The sequence below is a fragment of the Schistocerca piceifrons genome, chromosome 1 (genome assembly GCF_021461385.2).
Source record: "Schistocerca piceifrons isolate TAMUIC-IGC-003096 chromosome 1, iqSchPice1.1, whole genome shotgun sequence".
Taxonomy (NCBI): domain Eukaryota; kingdom Metazoa; phylum Arthropoda; class Insecta; order Orthoptera; family Acrididae; genus Schistocerca; species Schistocerca piceifrons.
Window position 1 is genome coordinate 389803035 of NC_060138.1, and position 23829 is coordinate 389826863.

Genomic DNA, 23829 nt, shown 5'->3' on the forward strand with positions numbered 1-23829 from the left:
CTGGCGCACTAGTGGCAGCACCTGCGGCATCGGGTGGTGGGGATGGAGATAGGTTACCACTGCAGACAGACAAACATGTTATTGATGAGGCACGTACCATCCACTCTCTGCAGAAGGAGTCACCAGATAAACCCAAACAGCAACTGCCACTGCACAACAAGCGAATGGATATTGATCCAAAACTCATGCCAACCCAAGCTTTCCTCCTGGAAGGAACAGACAAGTTGGATCGAAACTCACATTCTGACATGGAGATGCACATCCAGAATATGTGTTCGCCCACAAGCACAAGAAATGCCAACAGATGCTGTCTGATGACTGTCTCTTGCGGACAGATACATACAATCTTACTGATTTCGACAGTGTCATGGATGCTCCGGCTCTGGAGGCATTGACTGACACTGTTCCCTCTTTAGGAACTGAGACGATGGACTTTTCTTCTCCTGGACTTTCTTTTGGATATGGGAGAAGTGATGGAACACAGTCGCAGGCACAAGGAATCACAACAAGGTTCTCTTTGGAAGCCGATGAACCATAGTGACAGCCTCTCTCCAGTGACTCGTAGGTGGATGGTGTGGAAGATGACTCTTTAGCGGGCAAATCACTTGCAGAAGTGGGGGAGTTACACAATCCTCCCCATGTCCTGCGGACTCCATAACAATAGAGACGACAGGGTGGCATGGGGGTGACCAAACCCTTCACTGCTGCATACACAAAAGACTGTCACTGCCTTCGAGGGTGAATGACAGTCATATCAATTTGTGATGATTAACATCAACACCATCCAGTCACATAAGATGCTGTCATTGTTACACGACACATTTTATGCGGACGACATTGACGTGGCCTTATTGCAGAAGGTATATGCTCTTGGCTTCCAGGACATCTCCGGATATACGATCCGCATATCACACATGTCAGATAGGGCAGTGGCATCGCAGTACTTCACAAAGAAGGTTTAATAGCCATTGATACACGTTACCTACTGAATGCAAGGCATGACGCTTATGGTCCAAGGGATACACCTCGTCAATATTTACGGTACCAGCAAGAGGCCTGAAGGTTCACTACTCTTTATTGAGGAATTAACACAATTATGCCCAGGCGGGGTAGATGATGTGGTGATTGGGGGCTATTTTAATTGTACACAGTCTCCCAAGAACCAAATATGTCAGCATTCACCATGCCCAGCCCTCACTGCAGCCATTCGTGAGCTCGGTTTGCTAGACACTTGGGACATCGTCTGTGCTGATAGACAGGGTTTCATGCACATTACGGAACATTCATCTAGCAGAATTGATAGGTTATACACCTTCCACTCTCTCAGGGATGCGGTCAAAGCAGCTGAGTTGTGACCAGCATCATTTACTGACCACATGGCTTACATCTGCGCCACCACACTTCAGCACCAACAAGAGTGGTGCAGCCGCACCCTGTGGAAATTTAACACCACTCACCTGACCTCACCAAAATGTCAAGTGGCAGTGGGAGACGTGGAGACTGTGCCTATGATGATGATGAGCATATACATCTGCTTGACAGTGGTGGCTGGACTGTGCCAAGCCGAGCCCTCAATGTACCTTGAAGACTTTTAGTAGGGAAGCTGCAGCATGGAGGCACACCCAAAGTTATACCACGCCATCTTCAGGGAGTTTCTGTTATGTACCCCTCACCAGCCTGCCAGATGACTATCAACTGAGCAAAAGTGAAGATTTTGACACTGACATGTCAATTCCTGGAAGGGATTTCGTGTGTACTCATCAAACAGTCGGAATCACCAACAAATGGCTCTCCATACCATACAGCCATGGAAAAAAATTGCAGACATAGGACATTGATCCATGAGGTGATGACAGAAGATGGCACTTTATCCATTATTCTCACCTGTATGCAGAGAAGAGATTTGATTCGGAGATTGTTACTACTGCTCTGGCTTGACACCTGCCATGGTTACTCCGCAACTCCAACAGGATAGAGAGTGTCACTGAAATGGTACAAGATTTTGGGTGGAGACCATTAAAACAAAGGCATTTTCTGTTTCCTGCAGAATCTTCTTATGATATTTAAATCACGAACATTCTCCTCGAAATGCAAAAATATTTTGTTGACGCCAACCTACATAGGGAGAAACGATCACCATAATAAAATAAGGGAAATCAGAGCTCACAGCAAAAGACACAGGTGTTCATTTTTTCTGCACGCTGTATGATATTGGAATAATAGAAAATTACTGTGAAGGTGGTTCAGTGAAATCTCAGGCAGGAATTTAAGTGTGATTTGCAGAGCGTCCATGACGATATAGATGTAGATTAACTGCTACAACCAGTGACTAAGGAAGAAGTGTTCAATGCCACAGGAAAAGGTGCACCCAATAAGTCACCAGGATGGGAAGGGTTACCCTTGGAGTTTTCTAGGACGTTTATAAGACTATTGGTGCCCTATTGAATTACTGTATGTCAAGAGCTCATGACACCAGAGGTGCACCTTCTAGCTGCATTTGTGGAGGGTATCATCATTCCAATCTGTAAACCTTACAGAGGATCACATATTATGGACTACCAAGCATTAACTTTGTTGAACTGTGATATGAAAATATTCACATGTCTACTGGCAGCTCGAGCTTGGCGTACATCTCATATCCTATCAGTGGATCAGGAATCAATGGGTGGGACGCATAATATCTGGGCTGCCTTGTGCCACTACAGAGACCTGATTGCCCTCACTAAGGTGTGTTGTGTACTGGGAATGCTGGTTGTGATAGACTTCCACCAAGCATTTGATCACGTCAGTCATACGTACTTAACTGCTGTTCTTCAGAGCATGCCTTACCCAGGTGAGGTGGTACTCTGTCTCCTACATGGTGTGACATCGAAAGTGCTTTTCAGCAGTGGACTGTTGAACATCTTGCAAATTCACCACTCTGTTAGACTGGGATGTCCATTATCAACAACACTGAATGCTTTAGAACCTTTGCTGTGTGGTCTGCAACACTGACTCAAGGGTTGTCTCTTGGTGACTTCGTTGATAGGTCCACTGTGTATGTAGATGATCTGATGTTAGCTCTTTATGATGAACATGATGTATGCAGAGCCTGGGATTGGTTAGTCTCTTATGGTGAACAATATAAATGTGCATGTATCAATGGCCTTCAATATTGTCACTGGGATGACACCTACAAGCTTCACCCCACTTATACTGTATGATAAAATATGCTGCCCTGGTATCGACTTCATGGACAACATCTTACACACAATGGCCCCTAATTATTGGAGCCTCTTGCAACACATCTGTACTGGACTTGTGGATCATCGTCTTTGTCCTTTGGACCTTCATCAATGGACCGAATTTATTAACGTCTATCAGGCATCACGAATTCTGCACCTACTGCAAACACTACCAGTATCTAAGCACACAGCTCGGAGCATCATGGCAGCATTTGGTTCCCTTGTCAGTGCTGGAATGATATTTAGTGTTCAATACAACTCCCTCACTCTTCCTAAAGAATGTAGTAGATTTGGGCTTTTCAATGTTCATGATCAAGCATGTTGCTGTACATTAGTATGCACCTCAAGCTTTGACAATGATGCCCAACCAGCCTCATGGTCTTACTAATGGAGGCTCTGGTACTACATTCCCTTGACCATCCAGTGTCGCTTATTGAGATACTAGTGCCCTGGAGTATAGCTACCTATGAGATGTTCTCCCTGTTTCTCACTTATCAGTGGCCTGTGACATCTATCGCCCACTACTTCACTGCCATATGACTTATGTTGTCGAATTGACATGTCCTACCATGAATTGGAATGCAGTATGGTGCACTGTCAACATGGTAATGCCAGATTCAGATGGACATTCAACCTCGTTCTTGTCGGTGATCAGAAAACAAATTACTGGAGAGAGACTCCATAGGATCCGTATTCCAGATTTGCCTTTTTGTGTGAACTGCAGTGTCCAAGATACAGATGAACAGCAACTGTATTATGGGACAACAGGAGAGATCTGGTATTTTGTGCATCAAATTTGGGGTCCCTTTTTGTGGATGTTGCCCACTTATGTTGATTCCTGCACTCTCTCTACCCAGACGCTGTTTATTACCCAAGGATGAAACACAGTGCTGTTAACGTGGATCAGAGGTCACGTGATTCATTATTTATTTGGAGGTGGTGTCATAGGACTCATGTTTTTTGGAAGTATTTAAACGATCATCATTGTGCTATTGTGAAGAACCTTAAGTACAGTCAATAATTTTTGAACTGCTTGTGGAGAATCTTCCACGATCTGCCCCATGGCTGGATTGTTCATTGCAGGAGATAACTGTGACAACCGTGGAGTATCAATGCCACATGTGTGTGTTATAGAAATGTAGCTTTGTGTTTACTTTCTTTTTTTTTTCAAAGACAAGTCATGGAAAGGGCAGATTTATTTTTTGTCAATAAATAAATGAATATTCTCCTGTGGCCATTAACCCCTTCGATATGTTCCTGCTTGTCGATGGAGACATTGTGGCCAGGCCTTGTATGATGACTCCTTCTCACTTCTCCCCCGAGACCATTCCTTCTATTCCTTTACCCCAAGGGAAAGAAGAAGAAAATAAAAAAAAAGGGGTAGCATCTTTCATTACAAATCAAAATGTCCACTGTCGTGGGTTTGAAACCTGCTGCCACTTAAATTTTGATTAATAATTGGCTTTGGCAGCTGAAGACTTCTGACATAAGAAGTCACCCTCATTCTGCCAACAGCCTTGTCAAAGAGGGCAGTGGAGTGTACAGAGATTCAGGGCACTCATTTGTCCTTGAGGTGGGAAACTACCCCTGAAGGGGGAAGAATCAACAATGATCAATGCATAGGGATGCAGAAGGCAATGGAAATCACTGCATTAAAGACACATATTGTGTATCCACAGGACATATGGCCTGTAATTGACAAAATATCATGATGATCTCTCCATTGGCAAAAGATTCTGAAATAGTCCCCCATTTGGACCTCCAGGAGGGGCTGCCAAGGGGGAGGTGACCATGAGAAAAAGATTGAATAACCAACTGAAGGATAATGTTCCATGAGTCAGGGTGTGGAATGTCAGGAGCTTGAACATGGTAGGGAAATGCAAAGGCTCAATCTAGATATAGTAGGAGTCAGTGAAGTGAAATGGAAAGAAGACAATGATTTCTGGTCAGATCAGTACAACGTAATATCAACAGCAGCAGAAAATGGTTTAACAGGAGTAGGATTCATAATGAATAGTAAGGTAGGGCAGAGAGTGTGTTCAGTGATAGGGTTATTCTTATCAGAATTGACAGCAAACAAACATCAACAATGATAGTTCAGGTATACATGCTGACATTGCAAGCTGAAGATATAGTGAAAGTATACGAGGATAATGAAAGGGTGATACAGTGCATAAAGGGAGATGAAAATCTAATAGTAATGGGGAACTGGAATGCAGTTGCAGGGGAAGGAGCAGAAGAAAAGGTTACAGGTGTATATGGGCTTGGGGCAAGGAATGAGAGAGGAGAAAGAGTAATTGAATTCTGTAATAAATTTCAGCATGTAATAGTGAATACTCTGTTCAAGAATCTTAAGAGAAGGAGGTATACTTGGAAAAGCCCGAGTGATATGGGAAGATTTCAATTAGATTACATCATGATCAGACAGAGGTACCGAAATCATATGCTGGATTGTAAGGCATATCGAGGTGCCAATATAGACTCAGATCACGATGTAGTAGTGATGAAGACTAGTCTGAACTTTAAGAGATTAGTCAGTAAGAGTCAATACGCAAGGAAGTGGGATACTGAAGTACTAAGGAATGACGAGATGCACTTGAAGTACCCCAAGGCTATAGATACCACAATAGGAATAGTTCAGGAGGCAGTACAGTTGAAGAGGAATGGACATCTCTGAAAAGGGCAATCATAGAAGTTGGAAAGAAAAACATAGGTATGAAGAAGGTAACTGCTAAGAAACCATGAGTAACAGAAGGAATACTTCAGTTGATTGATGAAAGAAGGAAGTACAAAAATGTTCAGGGAAATTCAGGAATACAGAAATACAAGCCACTGTGGAATGAAATAAATAGGAAGTGCAGATAAGCTAAGACAAAATGGCTGCATGAAAAATGTGAAGAAATCAGAAAAGAAATTATTGTTGGAATGACTGACTCCCCTTACGGGAAAGTCAAAACAACCTTTGGTGATATTAAAAGCAAGGTTGATAACATTAAGAGTGCAACAGGTATTCCATTGTTAAATGCAGAGGAGAGAGCAGATAGGTGGAAAGAGTATATTGAAGGCCTCTATGAGAGGTAAGATTTGTCTGATGTGACAGAAGAAGAAACAGTAGTTGATTTAGAAGAGATAGGGAATCCAGTATTAAAATCAGAATTTAAGAGAGCTTTGAAGGACTTAAGAACAAATAAGGCAGAAAGGATAGATAACATTCCATCAGAATTTTTAAAGCCACTGGGGGAAGGGGCAACAAAATGATTATTCACATTGGTGTGTAGAGTGTGTGAGTCTGACGACATACCATCTGACTTTCAGAAAAATATCATCCACCCAATTCTGAAGACTGCAAGAACTGACAGGTGCAAGATTTATTGCACAATCAGCTTAATAGCTCATGCATCCAAGTTGCTGATAAGAATAACATACAGAAGAATGGAAAAGAAAATTGAGGATGTGTTGGATGACAATCAGTTTGGCTTCAGGAAAGGTAAAGGCACCAGAGAGGCAATTCTGACATTGCTGTTGATAATGGAATGAAGACTAAAGAAAAATCTAGACTCGTTCATAGAATTTGTTGACCTGGAAAAAGCATTCGACTATGTAAAATGGTGTAAGATGTTTGAAATTCTGAGGAATATAGGGGTAAGCTATAAGGAGAGGTGAGTGATATACAATATGTACAAGAGCCAAGAGGGAATAATGAGAGTGGATGACCAAGAACAAAGTGCTGGGATCAAAAGGTGTGTAAGACAAGTATGTAGTCTATCACCCCAACTGTTCAATCTGTACATTGAAGAAGCAATGATGGAAATAATAGAAAGGTGCAGGAGCAGAAATATAACTCAAGGTGAAAGATATCAGTGATATGATTTGCTGATAATGTTGCTATCCTGAGTGAAAGTGAAGGAGAATTACATGATCTGCCGAACTGAATGAACAGTCTAATGAGTACAGAATACTGACTGAGAGTAAATCAAAGAAAGACGAAAGTAATAGGAAGTTGCAGAAATGAGAACAACAAGAAACTGAACATCAGGATTGATGGGTGCGAAGTAGATGAAGTTAAGGAATTCTGATACCTAGGCAGCAAAATAACCAATGACAGACGCAAGAAGAATGATGTCAAAAGCAGACTAGCGTGGGTAAAAAGGACATTTATGGCTGATAGAAGTTTACTAGTATCAAACATAGGCCTCAATTTGAGGAAGAAACTTCTGAGAATGTACTTTTGGACCACAACATTGTGTGGTAGTGAAACATGGACTGTGGGAAAACTGGAACAGAAAAGAACTGAAGCATTTGAGATGTTGTGCTACAGATGAATGTTGAAAATGAAGTGGACTGATAGAGTAAGGAATGAGAAGGTTCTGCACAGAATCAGAGAGGAAAGGAATATGTGGAAAACACTGACCACTGACAAGGAGACGGGACAGGATAATAGGACATCTGTTAAGACGTCAGGGAATGACTTCCATGGTACTAGAGGGAGCTATAGATGGCAAAAACTGTAGAGGAATACATCCAGCAAATAGCTGAGGATGTAGGTTGCAAGTGCTACTCTGAAATGAAGAGATTGGCACAGTAGAGGAATTCATGGCAAGCCACATCAAATCGGTCAGAAGACTCATGAATCAAAGAGAGAGAGAGAGAGAGAGAGAGAGAGAGAGGAAAGAAATTCTATGGCCATTTATGAAAATTTGGATAAAAGTATCTTGGGTAATTTTGGTTGTAGGCTACCTGAATTCATACTAAATTGACATTTAGGTGTCTTGTAGAGAAAAGTTTGTTGTTTATATTGAATGTTGAGCTAACTGAACTAGAGGTGGCTCGTCTGACAGGTGAGAGTTCAAGAAACATCACACACACCTGAAAGCCAAAATCTGCAGATCACACAAAGAAACTAATAGAGAATAAATCCCCAAAAGCAGAACTTTCTATGACAATTACCTCCGAATCTTTTTCCTACACTTTGATTGCTTTTCAGTACAATACCATTTATTCATGACCTTGAGCATCCCAGAACTTGTATATCTAATACAGTCGTACTGTTTATGTATAGACATCTACATACAAAATTTAAACATGATCTGAAATAGAAGGGTGGGGACTGCTAGAGTACTTTGCATGGAATGACACAATAGTTAAGTGATAAATTTGTTTCTATTATATTTTTTTAAGTTTTTGTAGCAAATTAGCATTTTTAACTGTCATGTCACTGACCTGATGTCTTGCTTTGACTTGGCCAATTTGTCACATGTTGCAGTGTACATGATTTCATTCTGTAATTATTGCTGAAGAAAACTTAAGTGAGTGTAGCATTCAGTTTCATACAAGAGTTCTTTATTAAAATCCTGGACAGATTATTAATACTGGCAAACAGATATGTTGTACAGATGATTTAAATCACCTTTCAGAGATGGATGGCATGCATGTTACAGTTTAAAAAAAGGTGCAGCTTCAAGAGGATGGCAGAGGATACCACTCAAGATGTCCTGGATATTGTCATATAGGAAGGGCACTTCAGCAATTAGCCACATACCAACATACCAGAGAAATAGTAAGTATTACTGGGAGTAAATTATCCACAAGTAACATGTCACTTTTTAGACAACAAATATTAGAGTAGAACTTAATTTTAGTGCAAAGAATGTAGACATGGGAGACGTGTAGGCCCAACATAACCCTACAGCTTCAAACTTCGTGTTGCATGAAGTGGGGGAGCAGGGAGCAGATCCAAACAGATTCAGATATAAGCTGACAAAGATTTACCCATACACATAAGAGAAACAGATAAAATAGTACAGATAAGGGGTCATTTATGAAATTTCCTAACAGATGAAAACTGTGTGCTGGATCAGGACTCAAACCTGGGACTTCAGCCTTTCACAGGCACACAGTCTATTGACTAAGCTATCCAAGCACAACTCACAGCCTTATTTCCACCAGTTCCTCATATCTTAACTTCCAAACTTCACAGAAGTTCTCCTACATACCTTGTAGGACTAGTGCTCTTGGAAGAAAGGAAATTTCAAGAGCATGGCCTCACCACAGCTTGGGGTTTTTTGACTCTGCAACAGACTGTGTGCTGGTTTGAAACTTCCTGGCAGATTATAACCGAGTAGTGGACTGGAACTCAAGCCTGGGGCCCTATATGTCACCAGGTATTGATCTGGCAAATCTAGGGCCTACAGTTTGTTGGTTAAAAATGGTACAAAAATATTATTGTAGGCCTCTGTAATGTTGAGGAGTGTTGATAATCTAAATAAGAAAGGATGCAACAATGGATCACCTGCTCTTATTACATCGTAAGACTCCGGACTCTGAATTCAGAATGGTTCTACTGCCACCAATGTGTATCTTGTGTAAGGACCACAAAGGCAGGAAAAGAGAAATTAGGTCTTGTGCAGAGACATGTAGATTGTTGTTTTCTCCTCACACCATTCATGAGTGGAACAGGAAAGAGAATGATTGATAGTAGTACAAGGTACCATCTACCATGCACCATATGGTGGTTTGCAGTGTATGTCCATGGATGTAGATCCTATAATACAGAATAGCTCCAATCAGTTTCCACATCTTGCTCACACCTGTCTAATAAACATTTTCACATTTACAAAAAACTGGAGATAGCTATCACAGATGTGTTCCAGTACAGCCAGCAGTTTTCAAGGGCACGCCTACGATTTAGTAAATGTCACTTCCAGGGTAGTGCATGCTGGAAAACAGCTTGACATTTTCTGTATCTGTGGTAACAAATATTTTCTCTGGGCCTATTAGTTTTTGCTGTGGCCTTGCAGACATTTGCTTAATGGATAACATTAATAAGATTCTGCTGTGAAAAGGCTGTGAAAGATGTTATGACATTAGGAGTATTTTGGAGCAGAAGAAGAATTTTGGACCAGGAGAGGAGTGAAAACTGCAGAACATTTACTGTGGAAATATGTACTTCATAATTAGACTTTTGTTCAACATACACAAAAAATAATTAAATATAATAACTGGGATGCTTAAAGGAACCAAGCAAAGAAACAGTGAGAGGTACAAATCACAAAATTTTATTCATAAAAATGACTCAGAATCTCATTGTGCACATTTGTAACATGAAGAACATAAAAGTTTCAGTTCAATGAAGTAGAAAATTTTAGTTAAATTTTGTCATTGAGAATGTGGAGTGTTTTTAGAAAACACGTCCATGGAAAGCTCACGTAATTACATTTTTATATATAATATATAAATACTAAAAATACTAACACTGTATCTATATGACCAATGACATAAATATACAGCTTTTTGTCCAGATGTTCAAGAGGCAGAAATTTAACAGTCATAGTTCAAGTAGTAAAAAATTTGAAGTAAAGGGCACATCACCTGCAAATTTCTACCAGTCAAACTACCTGGACATGTGTTCCAAAAGCTCACTTATTCAAGATAGAATAAACAAAAAGCAGGAAAATGGAAATGTCTGTTTGTTATACCTATGCTTACACTGAGATAAATAGTAAAAAAATATTTAAATAGTATAAATCATGGAGATTTTGTTAAATATCTTCAGAATAAGTGGCTATAATGAACACCAAATATCAAAAAACAGGAAGTGCCACATCTCTGAATTTTCTCCTCCAACCCTTCAACTTGTGTATAAAGTTTTTCCTTGAATAATATACAGTTGGTACAATGTGTGTAGCAAAAGATTTTGTGTAAAGACTCAAAAAGACACAAAATATGTAGATGTAAAATGTTCATAAAAAGGAAGATCAGTCTACCTGTATCAGTGTGTGAGGACAATCTTTGCTTTGATTATCCTCAATAGCATATCACTCATAAAAAAAAAACATTTCATGAGTGTTACCAGTTTTTACACAGCAACAACTGTCTTAAATTTGCACTAAAAACTGTGCAACTCAGAAGACTGAGGGCTGCGTAGGGCAGAGGTAAAGAGGAAAGGCACAGTCTTCTCAGATCCTCTCCTAGCTTGTCCTACTAGTTTTGGCACCCAATTTAATCTCTTTTAAACAACAACATTCTTGAATTTTAAAACAATATATGCATGTGTTGCCACAAGATTCACTGTCCACAATAGTTTTCTTGTCACAACACAGTCAATGCACAAATATTAACTTTGCTTCCATTATCACCAAAGGAAGCCTCTTCAATTGAGCACATCTGTGAGAGTTTCTGTACTCTTCTTCACCTTCTTCTGGATGCTGCTGCCATGATCATTTTTCGTAACATTGGTTCTGGACTGCATTCCTTAGGGTCACACTTCATTTGGCCATCTCCACCACACCTATGGGGAAAAAAACATAAATTTGTATAAATCTGATAGTCTATTGCAGAAACAAATTAGCTGAAATGAAATGAAATGATCATATGGCATTTATTGGCCGGGATATCCCCTTCGGGGTTCGGCCTGACCTCATTGTAGAGATTTTTTCTGAAATGTTAAACAGACTTAATAGTGATATTAGTATACAACCACTGAAGTTGGCCAGTGGCTGTTCTGGCCTCGTAGTCTGGTTGCAGACTGTTTAGCAAGCATGACCAATATTATTACGTGTAGAACATAACCAAGATAACTAGAGCAGTTGTTGAAATATTGTGTAAAATGTAGCCATGGCCAAAACACTGACCCAAAAAAGTGTCTGGTGGGACTATTATTGTCAGGTGTTCACTCACAGCTGAATAACTGGAAGAGTTACTTTGTCTATTTGTTACTTTTATTTTCATGGCCTATTCTTTTAGTATCTCATTTTCTGTTCAGCCAAGGGTAACAAATAAAAATGATGGCCTAAAATAAAACAATGAAAAAGTTGTCTGCAACAGACCAAGGCTATAATTTTATGATTTTCACAGAATACAAAGAACACAAACTATGTTTTATGAATATTCTCTTGCTGACTTCTTTTATTAAATTTGTACTGCTTTGTACAATTTCTTTTGCCTATAAAGTGTATGTATTTTCCAGTTTGAAATCAGATGACTGCCATTTTTTACATGTAGAAAAAAGTCGATGAAAACACTAAAATTAACAGAAAAGTTTATTTATTTTCCACCAATATTTCTCTCTCACTCATGTGTATTATTCTGTTTAGTCCCTACAACTCACTTTTTTGCTCTCTCTTAAGTGTTTGTTTTCTAACTGGTGGTTTGCCTATTCTGTTCCCATGTTTTGCTGTGAACTCTCATCTGCTGCATCACACTAGCTGTTTGAACCGTATCATATGTTATACTATGCTGTATCTCTTCTTGGTGAAAGGTATGAGTAAATTATCACAGTCTCTAATTAACATTTATATTTGTGTCTTTCATTTTTCTCTTTTTTATCTTTCTTAACCCTTTTGGTCTTGGTGTCCTCATATAAGGACATACTAAATAAATGCTTAGTATATTAAAATTCATTAAATTTTACCATTTATGATTGTTGTCCTCATATTGCCACAAGCAGAGAGTTTATCTGAGCACAGTGTCACCATCTCCTGTCAATCTACGTTATCACAAAATCAAACTGAATGTGTTGTCACATGGACACTTCCTAGTAATTTTTGTACCTCCCATCAGTCAGTTAATATCTTCTGAGTTTAGCTAAAAAAATTTATTTGTGCATAGAAAGGTGCATTCTTGAAGGTGAAAACTAAAGGTGTCTTTCAGAACGAAAGGTAAGTGACATATTTATAACATTATACATGTCTCCAAATGAGGACATTGTGATTGAAAGTTTGTAATAGCATAGACATTTAGGACATTATTTTGCTGTCGTTTTAGTCAGCTTATGGTTTTTTCACAATGTCCCAAGTCCAAGATAAACAAAGGCCACTTACAGAAGAAGAAGTCATAGAGCTCCTTAATTCATCTGAGATTGACAATCTATCCAATGATTCTGGCATTAATTTTGAAAAAGAGGACAATGATGGAGGTAATGTTAGATGTTTTATATCATACGGTACATTGTAAACTGAGTAGCCTAGAAGCAACGCCCTTTTAACTGCATGATAAGTGACACTGAGATAATAATGAAACACTCATCCCATCCAAATGACAATGCATTGGCAGCAAGAATGTTATTGTTGCATACCGTCTAGTAAAATCATCAGACAATCAATTCCAATTACAAAATGATCTAGAGAGAATTTCTGTATGGTGCAAAAAGTGGCAATTGGCACTAAACAAAGAAAAGTGTGAGGTTATCCACATGGGTACTAAAAGAAATCCGATATATTTTCGGTATACGATAAATCGCATAAATCTAAGGGCTGTCAATTTGACTAAATACCTAGGAATTACAATTACGACCAACTTAAATTGGAAAGGCCACTTAGATAATATTGTGGGGAAGGTGAAACAAATACTGCGGTTTGTTGGTCGAATACTTACAAGATGCGACAAACTCACTAAAGAGACAGCCTGCATTACACTTGTCCGTCCTCTGCTGGAATATTGCAGTACAGTGTGGGTTCCTTACCAGGTAGGATTGACAGAGGACATCAAAAAAGTGCAAAGAAGGGCAGTTCATTTTGTGTTATTGTGCAATAGAGGTGAGAGGGTCACTGATGAGACACGTGAGTTGGGGTGGCAATCACTGAAACAAAGGTGGTTTTCTTTGTGGCAAGATCTATTTATGAAATTTCAATCACCAACTTTCTCTTCCGAATGTGTATTTTGTTGACACCCACCTATGTAGGAAGAAATGATCATCATAATAAAATAAGACAAATCAGAGCTCAAATGGAAAGATTTAGGTGTTTCTTTTTCCCATGCGCCGATCGAGAGTGGAATGGTAGAGAATTAGTATGAAAATGGTTCAATGAACCCTCTGCTAGGCACTTAAGTGTGAATTGCACAGTAACCATGTAGATGTAGATTTGTTACAGCACAATCAACCTAGAGCTGAATAAGAAAAGTATCCATTCTTATCGTAACAGACTGAAAGATAGCTTTGAATGTCCAGATTTGTAAGTCTGACGTCTATTCACATGCTTTGCATCCAGACATGGCAGGGTGACAGCCATGCCTATTGGGCATTTAGCAGGCTTTGTACATGAAGACAACATGCAGTTAGCTTCTTTTGAAACTGAACATGAATTTTGATAGCCATGTTCAATGGTTTATAGCCAGTTTTGCAACCCAAAACATATTCCATCATGTAGGTGCTGAAAAAATGTACACGGTTGTGTGCTCACCTCAGAAGTGATATAAAATGAATTTAACAGCTTTTTCATCTGGGCTACTCAGATGTACATTTTCTTTTTGTAATAGCATTTTTTATTATAGATTCTGGAGATCCCCTTATCATCGGAGCACAAAACAATGATGACAATGAACAAGACCATTCTGAAATAAATATTGCACCTGAAACTGATGTGATGGACGTTGTTGGTATAGAGTGGCATCCCCTTGAGAGTGCCTACCAATTTTTTAAGAAAATGTTTCAGTTGTGTTCTTTGTACAGAAATGTGTGGAATGCACAAATATTTATGCAGTTTACAGAAGTGTAGGTAATTTTGCTCCTAGAATAGAAAAATAAATACTTCCACTTATAGAAATTCACATTCTGATGGGAAATTTGAAATACCCCAGGATTGGATGTTACTGGAGGTTACAGCTACACATTTCCCAAATAGCACACATTGTGTCAGTTAACTGTTTCCTAAAATTGAGATAGAACTTCCAGTTCGTTGACATAACAAGTGATCCTGATAAAAATTATTGATTTTGGAAAGTCAGAGCAATATACAATTCCATAAGAGAAAAGTTGCTGAGTTTACCTATAGAAGAACACCTTATTGTTGATGAGCAAATAGTGGCTTTCAAGGGATCATTGAATGTAAAACAATATGTTAAGGTCAAACTGAAACCACATGGAATAAAAACATTTGCACTCTATGGAACAAGGGGTCAAATGTTTGATTTTATAATAGATCAAGGCTCGACAACAGAACTTGATCCAGCAGTGTTAAACGTTTTTGGTCTTGTTCCATCAGTAGTGGTGAAATTAACAGAAAGAGTCAATGAAACAAATGTGCTTCTCATTTTTGATAATTATTTCTCAAATTATAGTTATCTGCAATACTTGAGAAATAAGAATATGTACGCAATGTGTACTTTGCCAAAATCACTTCAAGAACTTATGATTTTCGAGTGACAAAAACATAATGAAATGTGGAAGAGGCTCTGCTTAGGAACTGATAAGTGAAGGTGGTGAAGTTATAGTAACAAAACGGCGTGGCAATAAGCCAGTGGTAATGGTGTCAAATTCTGTGGGAATTAGAAACAAAGATGTGTGTAAAAGATGGGATAAAACTGAAAAGAAATATGTTGAAATTAACTGGCCATAAGTTATTCAAGTTTACAACCAACATATGTGAGGGGTCAACAAGATGGATTTTCTGATCACACGGATTGAGTACAAGAAAAACACATCAGAATTAGGTGTTCCTAAAAATAAGACCCTTGATTTACTTCATTTTAGGACAAATATGGCAAAAGTACTGACAAAAATAGATACGCCAGCTGCTAGGAAAAGGAGGCACCCACTAGTGAGAGTCCAATGCCATCTCCAAGTACTTCAAAATGAGCCAATGCGGAAGTTCATCCTGAAGCTCATGTTCATTTGAACAACGTAGGGCATCTTCCAGTGGTCAGTGACAAAAAAATCATTTGGCAGGTGAAAGAAACAGGGTTGCAAAGGCAAAACCCAATTTTATTGTGTAAAATGTATCATTCACTTACGTCTGGATAGAAAAAAAACTTTGATTGTCATTCTTCACAAGTATAAAACCATAGTTTATGTATATATAATCGTTAAGTATGCTTTGTGTAATTTATGTATTTTGGTGAAATAAAATCAAATAAAATACTTTGAGTTTGGACTTATACTGCACCCGCTTGAATACAATGTCCTCATTTGGGGCGGGTTGTATCCTCCCTTGGGGGCAACCTCGAAATATTTTATGCAACTGAAAAATCATAATTTAATTTGAAGAACTGGATAGCAAAGCCATGATTTTTTTCCCAAAAAAAAAAAAAAAAAAAAAAAAAAAAAGTGACCGAAAGGGTTAATAGAAATTTTTGCAGTCCTCTCAAAAGAAGAATTTAGGTGTTGAAAAAGCTGGTACATAATATGCCTACTGTAATAGGTAAACTTTGCATTCTCATGTGCATTTTTACTTTAATAAGTTGTTCACAGGAGTGTGTCGATTTATAGATAACATTTAGTAATTTTAAAACTAAAAATTAGAGACCCAATTTTTCACATACATGTTCAATGCTGGAAATGTGCAGAAGTAAAATCTAGTCACTTCCATCTCAGTTGTGTATCACACTCTGTTAATATTTACATTTTTTGTTTGCTGGTACCTAACTTGAACAGCAGAGAATGGAACAAAAGAAGAATAGAAAAAGCTGCTTATCAGGCAGGAGCATGCACACACACTAGTGAAAGTTGACACAAACTTCTGCCCTTCTTGGCCAAGGCTTTTTCAGAGTGAAGAAACCTCTGGTTTCAAAAACTACAATTTTTCTAACACTTGTTTATTTGTTTGTTTCTTATCTGAGGTTTGTTATTGTTCCCTGTTTATTATCTGAGGTTTGTTATTGTTCCCTGATAATTTCATATTTATTTTTATTGGACTGCAAATCATTTCAGAAGTCATTGAGAGCAGAATTTGCGGTGCTGTGTAGCAGGCTGTCCAAATTACTTAGTTCAAACTGCACCTCCTTAGTTGTCACATTTTAATGTTAATGTAAATGACATCAGAACCTCTGAATGACTTCAGTTCCTCATAGTGTGCAAGATAACAATAGCAAATGCATTCCTAAAGGAAATAGTTAAAACACTGCACATGATGGCCATTTTTAAGAAATCTACCTGTGACAGATTATGAATTGAATGTGTCATTATCACTCAAGTAGAGTCATGTTTAATCAATAGGCCACTATATAGTTTTCATTTGGTGCTAATGGTGTTTTGGCCCCTTTACTGCATAAAAAGAAGGAATCAAACACATATAGTCTGTTAGCTCTGTCAGGATATCAGATGTTAGAAATTGATTTGAATACAAACAACACTTATAGTGCAGTTAAAGAACAATGTTACAAAGACATATAATAAATCACAACAAATTATTCTCAACCCTTTTCCCCAAACACTTTAATAAATAATTTAAGTAGGTGGTCTCACCTGCACTCCAAACAGGGACCTGAGGCAGAGTGCACCACTTCTCCAACACGATATGCACTTCCCTGAACTTGACACCCAGTCCTGTGGGCTGCACCCTTGTAGTGGTGCGCTAGGAAATGTGGTGGCAAAGTGGTAGTAGTGGTGGTGGTAGTTGTTGATACATTCAGAACAGTTGCCATAGAGACAGGGCACTCATATCGTGGACAACAAAAGCCTTGGATTGGCTCTTCATGACAACCTGGGATAGGAGGAGGGCAGCTCTGTTGAAGACATATGATATCACTTCGGAAGCAGAAACAGAAATCACAAGGGTCATCACGAGGTATTTGTTGAGCTGATACGTAGACCTTTCCCCCATAGCGACAGGTTCCTGGACCAAAGGCAGCTTGTTCTTCATCATCATAATCTGTATCACCTCCTGTTGGGTACTGTCCTTCTCCAAATGGAAACTGCTCATATTGATCTTCAGGGTGTTGACTTGGATGATGGTGTGATCCTGTAGTTAATGGTGGTCTAGTTGTGAAATGATGTGATGGTCGTTTCGTTGCTTCCGTTATGTGTTCGATTCCTTCACCAGTTGCCAAAGTATGATCTTCTGGGAAATGTTCGTAAGCTGGATGTGATGTTGAAGAATGAGCAGGCTTCTGATCTGGATGAAATGGTGAAGACGCATTAGCTTCTAGTTCATTTTCCTGTACAGCTGATGCTTGGCTAGTATCAGAATGATCCAAAGAAGTTAGTGCAGGCTGTGCTGTTGTGTGCAGTGGATGTTCAGAAGAGGCAGTAAGAATCTGATTTCCTTCTGTAACTTCCACAGGATGGACATTATTGGCTACTTGTTCCTCTTCCTCTTCATGGACAGGTGGCTTAACTGGAGCTGAAGTTGTATGTTCATGCTGAACCGTTGTTGCTTCTGTAACTGTACCTTGGGAAGACTGTTCAGAAATATCTATATGATGATCTGCTGATTCTATAGGAGCCTGAGAAGGATGTATGATTGCCAGTGTTACAGTGCCACTTTCCTGCACACCACTAGATTGTGTGAAATCACTAGTTGTATCCTGCACACCATGATCCACATCTGGAGCATTGGAACTGCTTGATTGAGATTCCATGTCTTCCGGAATACTTGTTGATACAACAGTCTCAATTAAATGAGGTTCATCTGATGTCTCTGTACTTTCAGACACAGATTCTTGGTCAGCAGGTTTGCTGAAACTAATGGATGTGTCCTTGTCAGATGTAGCTAGCTGTTCTGAAATGCTTTCTGTAGCAGTGGCCTCCTGGACATGACCCTCTGTGGGCCTAGCAGTTTGTTCCAATGATTCTACTGAAGAATGCTGTTCTTCCTTAGAGGGAGTAGGCTGCTGAACTGCTGAAGTGGCAGTTTCTACACTTGTTTCTGCCACAGAGGAACTATCACCTTCTGCCAGTACTGACTGTTCAGTGTTTGCTGCTTGCTGAATTTCAGGCTCTGAAGGAGATGCCGGCTCTTGTTCCACATCAGGTGCAGAGACTGGCTGATCAACGTTTACTGTGTGTGCCCCTGACTCAATAGGAGAAATCGTGTTTTGTGATCCTGTGTCTTCAATGACTGATGCTTCCTGTTCACCAAGTGTACTTGCTTCCTGAATTCCAGTCTCAGATGACACAGAACTCTGTTGTATTTCTGGTCCTTCTAGTTCAGCAGGTTTCTCACTAGGGGTTTCTGGTATATGAGCTGTAGTGACCTGCTGGACTTCTGTTTCCTCTGGTGTTGAGGGGTGGAGTTCTCCTAATTCTTGTACTGTTGAAACAGTCTCTACAGGAGACTGTGATACAAGAGAAGTAGTAGTTTGCGTGTCTACATTTATTTCTCCTGCATCATCAACATTCGCTTCAGCAACCTGTGATACATGTTCTTCAGGGATGTTAGTTACTTGTATTTCATCAGTCGTACCTGCAACTGGTGCTGTGGGTGTTTCAGATATTTCAGGTTGCTCAGGGCTTGCTGTGCTTTGTTCATCCAATACATCTGTGACAGTTGTTTCATGCCCAACTTGGCTTTCAGGGTGAGATATGTGAGTTGGTGCAATATCAGGTATAACAGAGGGGATGCTGTGTCCCTCATCTGAACTACTTACTGCATTTGCCACTTCCTCAGTAGTAACAGGTTGTAAGGGAACATCAGTTTGTTTGTTTTCCGAATCAGTAGGTGAAATAGTCTGGACTTCCACAGCTTCTGTTACTTTTTCTATTCCCTCCTCACCTATCAAGAATTGCTCAGTTTCTGCGTCTATAGGTAAATTAGTTACTGCATCTGACAGTCCTGAAATCTCAGTGACCTGCTGACCATCCAGTGATGGCTTTTGTGTGTTCTCAATGTGCACCATTTCATCCTGTGCAGTAAATCTAGTCTGTTGTTCTGCAGGTTCTGTGACAGGTGCACCCTCTTGAGGGACCACAGAGTGTTGCACATCATGATCTAGTGGTGCTACTGTCTGTTTGCTTGTTTCCTCTGTAAATCCAGGTGTCTTGTTGTCTTCACTAACAGTGACTACACTTGCAGAACTCTCTTTGTCCTCAAATACTGGTGAGGATGTCTGCAAAATCATTTCTTCTGTAGTTGGTGCATGCTGGTGTGGTATGGAAACATGTTGACTGTCTTCTCCTGGTGGGAGCAGAGTCTGCAGCTTATCTAGTTCCTCTTCTGCAGTAGCTATGGGCTCTACAGAAACAACTGTTGTCTGTGTATCAGAAGCTAAAGATGTAGTAGTCTCATGCTCAAGAATGTCATGATTTTTGTCAACTGTAACAGGCTGTAAGGGAGCAGGTGTGTGTTCTGAATGACTGTCAGCTGCAAATGTTGTTTGTTCATGTTGTTCGTCAACTACAGGCTCCTGAGAAATAATGTCATGCTGAGAACTGACATCCCCTGTTAATGAAGTCTGTTGTTCGGCATAATTTTCAGTAATGCTGTCAGGTGTCTTATCATCAGACACAGATTCTTGTTGGGATACTGCCTGTATTGGTTGCTGAGTAGTGACAGATTCCTTTTCTTCTTCTGATGCCAAACCTTCTTCTTGCCCTGTTTCTGCAGCTGAAACAGCTTCACTTCCAGGTAATGTAGATTCTTGTGAAACAGTGCTTGATGCTTCTTCCACTGTGATAGGAGACAATGTTTGAATTTCTGCTGTTTCCATGGCCCCTGATCCCTCATTAGATTCATGAGGATTTGAAGCAATAACATGCTGAACATCACTTTCTGTAGGGGACAATGGCTGTTTGTCATCAGGAATCCTATCTGTAACCTCCTCCTGCATTACTGTATCAGGCTGCTGTGAAGCAGCTACGGGTGCAAGTGTCTGCTGTTCTGCTGTTTCTTCTGTGTCAGATGGCTGCTGTACAGGCCGCTGAGAAACCAATTCTTGTTGAGCAATATCATCAACCTCCTCCTGCATTACTGTATCAGGCTGCTGTGAAGCAGCTACGGGTGCAAGTGTCTGCTGTTCTGCTGTTTCTTCTGTGTCAGATGGCTGCTGTACAGGCTGCTGAGAAACCAATTCCTGTTGAGCAATATCATCAATTGGGGAAACCGTCTGCATTTCTTCAGGATGTTTTTCAGTCTGCTTTTCCTGTTCTGTGAAGAGAGATTCCTGTATAACAGTACTATCCTCTTTGTCACTGGTAGGTAGAGTCACAGACTGCTCATTAGATTCAGCTTCTCCTTCAAGTATGATAGGCTGCTGTGGTAAATGTTCAGTGACTACCTCCACAGATGGTGAGGATTGCTCATTTTTTTGAGTTGTTGGCAAATCACTATCAAATAGTTGGTTCTCTGTAACAGAAGACTGCTGAGAATCACTTTCTAGAGGAGAAGTGGTGTGCACATCACCAGATGTTCCTGTGAGAATTGTGTCTTGTTCAGGTAAATGTTGATGAACAGAGTCTGGCTTGCTGGTTTCAGGGTGAATGGAAGATGCTTCTATTCCTCCTTGTTCTTCTCCAACAGGCTGCACTGGAGGTACATGCTCAGTAAATACAGGAGATTGCTGGGTTTCAGATTCACTCTGTACAGTTGTTTCTTCTTCAGACAGCAAAGATCCTTGTGACACGGTCTGTTGGTGTTCTTCCATGGTTTCAGGGTGAGAAGATGACTGTTGCTCTAACTCAGCTGCTTCAGTAACTACAGGGTGAATAGGCTCTTCATGTCCAGATCCTTCGTCTGAGTCTACTTCTCCTGCCTGTTGAGGAAAAACTGTTTCCTCAAAGCCAGTTATTGCTGGAAAATCAGTCTGATGTTCTGCCTGTTGTTGGTGATCAGAAGGTTTCTCAGATGGTAAATGATGTATCACAGAAGTTGTACCTTGCTGTTCATCATCATTTGATGATGAAGCAGTCACTGTTTCTGTTTCATAACTTTCTGGACTACTGCTAGATACATCAGGTTTTTCAGTGTTAAGAAATTCTTCTGGTTTCATTTGTTCAGAAGATGCCGTTGTTGGGTCTTTTGATTGACTATCAGATTCAGGTGGTGCTACGGAAGGAACATCACTATGTATTATTGAAACAGTTTGCTGACTATCTGTTACTGTTTCAACAGGTGGAAGTTCTGCATCAGGAATACTTTCAGAAGGAACTTGCCCACTGGTAACACCTTCTGCATCAGCTGCTTCCGTATGTGGGCTAGAAATAGATACCTGGTCAGTACTTGAAACAGAAGTTTGAGATGACTGATCTTCATGTGCACTTCCTTCGACAGAAGCTGTAACAGCTGCTGGTTGTGTGATATGGTCAGTTGAAATAGTGAAGTGTTCTACATGTTGTTCGTCAATGACTGATGAGGAAAGACCTGGAGAACTGTCAGTGTGTTCAGTGACAGCTGCTATTGGTTGTTGTGATCCATCAGCATCAGGAGCAGTTGATGAAGAATCTGGGGAAAGTATTGCATCACTGGAACCAGATGAATGTTCTACCACTACAGTTGTAGCTTCTTCAGCACTTGAAGTTGGAGTATATGTGTGGTCTTCCTTGGTTTCTGAAATTCCAACAGGAGAAATTGTTGGAACATAGCCATCTTCAGTGGATGCTTTTTCTGTTGTCACTTGTTGATCCGCATTTTGGCTTTCTGATGGGCTAACTGTATGCTCTAAAGTATCAGCTCCTTCCTGAATTACTGCCTCAGTAGCCTCTGGCTTCACCTCGCTGGGGGCCTGCTCCTCAACCAGTCCACCTTCCACTGGTTGAACCGTTTGCTGTACTTCAGTGCTCTGTTGATCTTTCTCCTCTTGCTGCACTAAATGTTCATCAGCTGGTTTCTCGGAGCTGGGAACATGACTTGTCTGGGTTTCAATAGGTTCGGGGGATGCTGGTATGTGTCCTTCCTGTGCAGAAGAAACAGTTTCTGGTTTTTCCGTGACAGTGGTGTCATGTACAGTGTCTCCTGTGTTCTCCTGTTCCTCCATTTCTGTACCATGGTAGACTGGATGTGCCTCAGTAACTACATTAGAGTCCTGAACAGTATCCAGTGGAGAACCACTATCTGTAATTTGTGGTTTTGTATCTTCTTGATGTTCTTCAGAAGGTGCAGCAGAAGTCTCACTACTGACCATTGGTCTTCCTGTTGCAGCCACCATGCTGTCTGCGACTAGTGTTACTTTATGCTCGACATCTGAAAATTTAGAATTTATTAAAGCACAAATTTTTAATTATACCGTCAGCATCATAGTTACTGCATATGGATTCTAGCAAATGTACTATTGAAAATCAGTGAAATTGACAAATTTGTTAGAATGTTATTTTGAGATAAAAAATGCTTTCAGCTATGCATTTTATTTTAAAATTGGTCACAGATGACTGTGAGCAAGGTTGACATTGTTTGCTTTAATTTTACCTTGTGACCAGATATTGTCATTAAAGAAACAATACCACATAACTGACTTTTATGATTTTGTGGCTTTCGGTAAGCTGGGTTACTTGATTCGGAACATATGCTGGTACTTCAGGGCTCACAAATTTTTGAATTCATTACAATGAAAATGAAATTGAAAGAATGATAGTTGGTGCAATGGGTAGCAGCTCTCAATGACTACAAAAAATAAATCTCCACTTTCGTACATTACTTTCAGGAGCTATAATTTCTTCTTTGGTGAAAAATTTTTATTATAAAATGGTGTCCATTTCCAGCCATCTTTTGAAGCCATGACTCAAGAATTGCTTTACAACATGGAGAGATGTGCAACAAGCAATAACAATGTACTTTGGCTCCAAGCACTTTTACATTCATGAGGCAAATTGACAAAGAGTCAGGTATGGGGTATTGTTTTTTTCAACAATATACAGAATAACTTAGAGCAATTTTTTACTTATGATATGCATTTGTTCAATGCTGTAAACTATGTATTTTCAGTATATGTTCTTTGAACTGTAACCAACCTGTTTATATTACAT

The 23829-nt window shown here is 39.7% G+C and overlaps 1 protein-coding gene across 1 annotated transcript in view; it reads right to left on the bottom strand.

The window, feature by feature from the left end:
- Positions 1-10301: 10301 nt before the first annotated feature.
- The window catches only part of LOC124726698 (fap1 adhesin), a 285663-nt gene continuing 272135 nt past the window's right edge, over positions 10302-23829 (bottom strand). The window contains exons 12-13 of the mRNA XM_047248466.1: positions 17401-23050; positions 10302-11511 (exon numbers count right to left, since the gene is read on the bottom strand). Coding sequence (XP_047104422.1) covers positions 11412-11511; positions 17401-23050 — 5750 coding nt within the window. The 3' untranslated portion in view covers positions 10302-11411. The remainder of the gene's footprint in view (positions 11512-17400; positions 23051-23829) is intronic.